This window comes from Bison bison, unplaced genomic scaffold (assembly GCF_000754665.1).
Source record: "Bison bison bison isolate TAMUID 2011002044 unplaced genomic scaffold, Bison_UMD1.0 scf7180017864495, whole genome shotgun sequence".
NCBI lineage: Eukaryota > Metazoa > Chordata > Mammalia > Artiodactyla > Bovidae > Bison > Bison bison.
The window spans coordinates 5,877,472-5,882,527 of NW_011495054.1; the positions used below are offsets into that span (position 1 = coordinate 5,877,472).

General features: G+C 60.9%; 1 protein-coding gene across 1 annotated transcript in view; it reads right to left on the reverse strand.

Moving 5' to 3' along the window:
• Window positions 1-5,056, reverse strand: part of RAB35 (RAB35, member RAS oncogene family) — a 23,324-nt gene that overhangs the window by 3,722 nt on the left and 14,546 nt on the right. Inside the window, exon 7 of the mRNA XM_010828836.1 lies at window positions 1-114. Coding sequence (XP_010827138.1) covers window positions 1-114 — 114 coding nt within the window. The remainder of the gene's footprint in view (window positions 115-5,056) is intronic.

Here is a 5,056-nt window from a genome sequence, read left to right on the forward strand (position 1 = left end):
CACACGTCGTCACAGTTCTGGTTGATTTCATGAAGCCACCGCTTCACGTTGACGAAGGATTCGGCGCTGGTGACGTCGTAGACCACGATGACCCCGTGGGTCCCCCGATAATACCTGTGGGACCAGGGTCGGCGTCAGAGCTACGGCGTAAACAAGGGCAGCCCCTTCGCAGGACCCGCCTGCCCGCACCCGGACAGCAGGTGGGGAGGGCAAGGGGCCGGTGCGTCCCCCCAGGCCCGGAGGCCTCAAGCTGACGTCGGGACCTGGTCAGCACTGCCGCTCACCCTGCTCCCCGGGCGCAGTGCGTAGGGAGCGCCCCGCCCTGTGGGGTCAGCCAGATTGTTCAGAGGCAGCCAAAGGCATGAAACTTAAGTTCTTGTTTCCTTTTTCAAGTTCAGGCAATGGGGCCTTCCCTGATGGTTCAGCGCTAGACTCCCAAGTTCCCAGTGCAGGGGACCAGGGTTCGATCCCTGGTCAGGGAACTAGATCCCACCAGTGGCAACTACGACCCGACTGCTACAACTAAAGGTCTCCTGCGCCGCAACCAAGACCTGGCAGAGCCAGGTAAATAAACACAAAAAGAAAATATTCAGGCAAGGTTTACATTCGACAGCATATTATCACTGTGCTCTTTAACATCCAAGAAAGTTTTTCTGTCCTCAAATCTGTCTTAGTAAAATGCCATTTCAAGGACAGGCGCCACTTGTGAGGCCTGCCAAGGTCTGTTCACACCCCAGTGGATGGGCGGGAACCTGCCCTCCTGCCACTCCAGGCTTCAGGCAGGAGGGGCTGCTTCAAAAGTTCAGGGGGACAGACAGGAGCACGGGCCTCATGCTCCTCCAGAGAGCCAGCTTTGACCCAGCGGCCAACACGTCACCTCACCCGGTACAGGGAGACACTCACTCACAGGGGCCTCTGAGAGGGAGGGGAAGACCCACTGCCCACAAGAGACAGGCTCATGGTGGACAGCGGCCTCCCTGAGCCAGCCCGAAGCACCTCCGCCTCTTGGGCCCGCAGGACAGCAGGCCCTCCCAGGTGGCAGTCCTGAAGCAACACACGCCCCGCAAGGACGGAGCCGGCCGGGCCGCACGTGCACCGCGTTCTCAGCCGCCCGCCCAGCAGCGCTGTGGCAGACTCCTCACAGCCCCATCCCGTGACAAAATCAACCAAGCTCCATCTCTGAAAGGCGGTGTGGACCTGGGAAGGTTACTGCACGCACCTCATGGCACCTTGGTTCCCTCAACTGTAAAATGGGGGTACCAGGATGCAACTCTGGGGGTGGCTGTATGACTAAGGCGATAATACATGTTTTCACAAGGGCCAGCTCTTTATCCGGAGAAGGCAATGGCACCCCACTCCAGTGTTCTTGCCTGGAGAATCCCAGGGACAGAGGAGCCTAGTGGGCTGCCGTCTATGGGGTCGCACAGAGTCGGACACGACTGAAGCAACTTAGCAGCAGCAGCAGCTCTTTATCATCACCATTAACAGTCCTTCAGCGACACTCCGGGCCCCAGACGCAGGCAGAGGAAAACCAAAGGCGGTGAGGGCGGCTCCCTTGGGCTGGCCACCAGGGCGGCGAGAACCGCCCATTCTCCACTCTGAGACCCCGCCTGACATCTCCTGGGGCTTCGTCCACCCACAGCTCTGCTTTCCTGGGGACAAAGCCCTGCCCTGGGCAGCCCGAACAATCAAGCCATCCACGCCCTGCCCCCCTTCCCCCCAGATCATCACCTGGGTCCACCTGGGGGTCGCCCACCTGAGCAGGTGCAGGAGAGCAAGCCAGGAAACGGGGAGAGGAGGGAGACAACTGTCCCCTGCCAGCAACGGACATGAGAACAGTGCACTGTGCTGCCCAGCCTCCTTTGTTGACGACAACCAAAGATGCCGAGAATCTGCGGAGGGAGGACCAGCCTGGGGCGTGGAGCTCAGGCGCTGGGCCTGTCACTCCCCGCCATCAGGCACCACGTCCACGTGCCACAGCTTGGCTCTGTGCCAACATGACCGCGATGCTCTCCGCTCACCGGCTACCACAGACAGGAGGCCACCACGTCACCGCTAGGACAGGAGGCTGGTGAAGGAGCTGCCGGAAGCCATGGCCTGGGCCGGGCCTTCCCTGCCTCGGCCTCTCCCACCACCACCCGACCCGCACCCCTAGCCCCACCACTCGGGGTCAGCGAACCCCAGCAGCCACAGCCAAGAATCGGTGAGGGGACGACAGGGCACTCGTTCTCAGCAGGCGGACAGGATGCAGTTTTAGTTTCTCTTTTAGAGCCCTGAATCAGAAAGGGCCACACTATTGCCCCCAGACTGCCCCACCCCTGACCTTTTCCCAGCTCCTTCCCTCAGCAACCACCCCCAGCCCGCACGGGTGCAGCGCACCCCTCCTCCACCCTCCTGGGACAAACCCAGCTTGCCCTCAGCTGGCCGAGAACTCCAGTCCCCCCAAAGGATGAAGGAGGCAGTTCACCCCCTTCCTGCTGCCCTGGAGGGAGCTGACCCCAGCCCGCTGCTCGGCCTGTGGCCACATCTCTTGTGGCCACAGGCCCAGCGTTCTCAGCTGGTTTTAACCCACAGGAGCCACCACAGCATCTGCCGCTGGCTCAGCCCTGGTCCCTGAGGGTGGGGGGCCAGCAGAGGGCGGGGCTGTGGATCCACTAAAGCGCGGGTCCCCATCCTCCAGGTCGCAGACCAGCACCTCCTGTCAGATCAGAGGCGGCATGAGGTTAGAAACGAAGTGCACAGTAGATGCCATGAGCAGCACGTCCCTGCTGCTCCAGAGGCTAAGCCTGTGCTCCCAACGCAGGAGCCCGGGTTCAATCCCTGCTCGGGGAACTAGAGCTCACATGCCACAACTCAGAGTTCGAATGCCTCAATGAAGACCCGACACGGCCAAATAAATAAATAAATTTAAAAAATATGTCACGTGCTTGAACCATCCCCAGGCCACACACGCCCCCACCCCCAGACCAAGGAAGAACCATCTTCCACGAAATTGGTTGCTGGTGCCAAAACGGCTGGGGGACAGCTGAGTTAAAGGCAAGAGTCTTGGCACAGGGCAGACCTCAACTCAACTCCTGCCTAACTGACCAAGCCAGGTCCCTCCACCCTCTGCGGGCCTCGCTTTTCTTGTCCGTACATTGGAGAGAACCACAGGACTCTTACCAGGATTAAACGAGATGAAGCAGCCACAGTCCTTGGCAACAGTCCTGGCCTAGAGGAGGACCCCTGGTCAGTGCCCACACCTCGCGACACCGACAAGAGGTCCTGGTCTCATTCAGGCCTGGAAGCTCGGGCGGCCCAGGCTCACGGCATCTGACTACCCCGGGAACCTTGACTCCAGCTGCCCCTCAGCTCGGGCCTTGCTGGCAGCCGCTGACACAAGGGGGCTCCCGCAGCTCATCGGGAGGTGGCTGCAGAGACCTGTCCTGCGGAGCTCCCGGGACTGGGGACCCCCAGGCTCTCAGGGAGGTGTGGACCACGGCGCATGTGCGTGTCTCAGGGCTGGCCCAGTCCTGCTCCAGGGTGGCTCAGGATCCGGCCCCTGAACCCCCTTCACCAGGGCTGCCCACCCACCGGTCTGTCACCCCCACCCCCCAAGCTGGCACCCCTGGGTTCCCCTGCACTCTCAGCCACCACCCTGGGGGCTCTTCACCCCGACACTTCGCACCCCTGGGATGCCGGCAGCCCCGATGGGTGGCCATCCTGGGGGCCGCCTGCCTCCACCTCGCAGGGAGGAGAGGGAACTTGGTGGCGCCTCCCCGAGAGCCCCCCACCACAGGACCCGCTGGAGGAGGCAGAAGAGAGGCCAGGAGAAGCAGCAGCCACTCCAGGCTGGGCCCGGCTCCTACTCTGCACACACCCCTCAGAAGCTCCCCCATCCATAAAACCGGGGTGATGAGAACACCAACCGCAGGGAGCTCCACAGAATCTTCTACATGAAGCCCAAGCACATGGGACCTCGCATTAATGCAAACCCCAAAGACAAGCCCCCCAGGAAACCAAAGAGCAGAGACTTTAGGCAACTTGCCCAAGGTAACCCAGGGGGCAGAAATGTAAATTCCAAACCGCCTGCCTTCAAAGTCCTGTTCTTTCCCGGAACCTGTTCCAGTAACAGCCCAAGAACCGAGAGCCACTCCGCAGGACCCAGCACAATTCCGCCCATTTACAGCAGAGATTCAAAGGTCCTGCGGCAGCAAAGGAGGGCGACCCTCAGGGCGAGCTGAGTCTATTAGTCGCTCAGTCATGTCGGGCTCTTTGCGACCCCATGGACTGTAACCCACCAGGCTCCTCTGTCCCTGGCATTTCCCAGGCAAGAAACAGGAGTGGGTTGCCATTTCCTCCTCCAGGGCATCTTCCCGACCCAGGGACTGCATGAACCCAGGTCTCCTTCACTGCAGGAGGATTCTTTACCATCTGAGCCACCAGGGAAGACTCCAGGGTGCGCTGGGTCCCCAGTCAACAGCTTTGGGGCAGAGGAGGGGGCCGCCCAACAGCCTCCCACCTATCAGTGCTCCTTCCAGACCCCCAACAGAGAGACGCTCCTCCACGTCAGGGTGGTGACGGAGCTGGCACCTCCAGCAGGCGAGCTGACACTGAACAGGAGTACCCTCGCTGCCCGAGTGTCTGACCTCCCGGCGAGGCCAGCACCAGCACTGTGACCCTATTTTAAAGACAAAGGAGGGACTTCCCTGGTGGTCCAGTGGTTAAGGCTCTGCCTTCCAATCTCGGGGACACAGGTTCGATCCCTGGTTGGGGAACTAAGATCCCATGGTACACGAAGCCCCAAGCACTGAGCCCGTGCTCCACAGAAGGGGAAGCCCGCACACCACGACCAAGACCCAGAGCAGGCAAAATAAATAAATACATAAATCTTTAAAAAATAAAAATAAAGACAAAGGAGCCAGAGGTTCCGCTGACTGACGCACACTGCCCTGCCAGCCCCAGAGGGAGGTGCAAGGCTACTACCCGCCACAGGCAAGACGCGCGCACCCCATCCGCTTTTCTGGTCTCAAGGGGAAGGGCCGCACCTCGGCCAGGAGCGCACCTCCCCACAGCC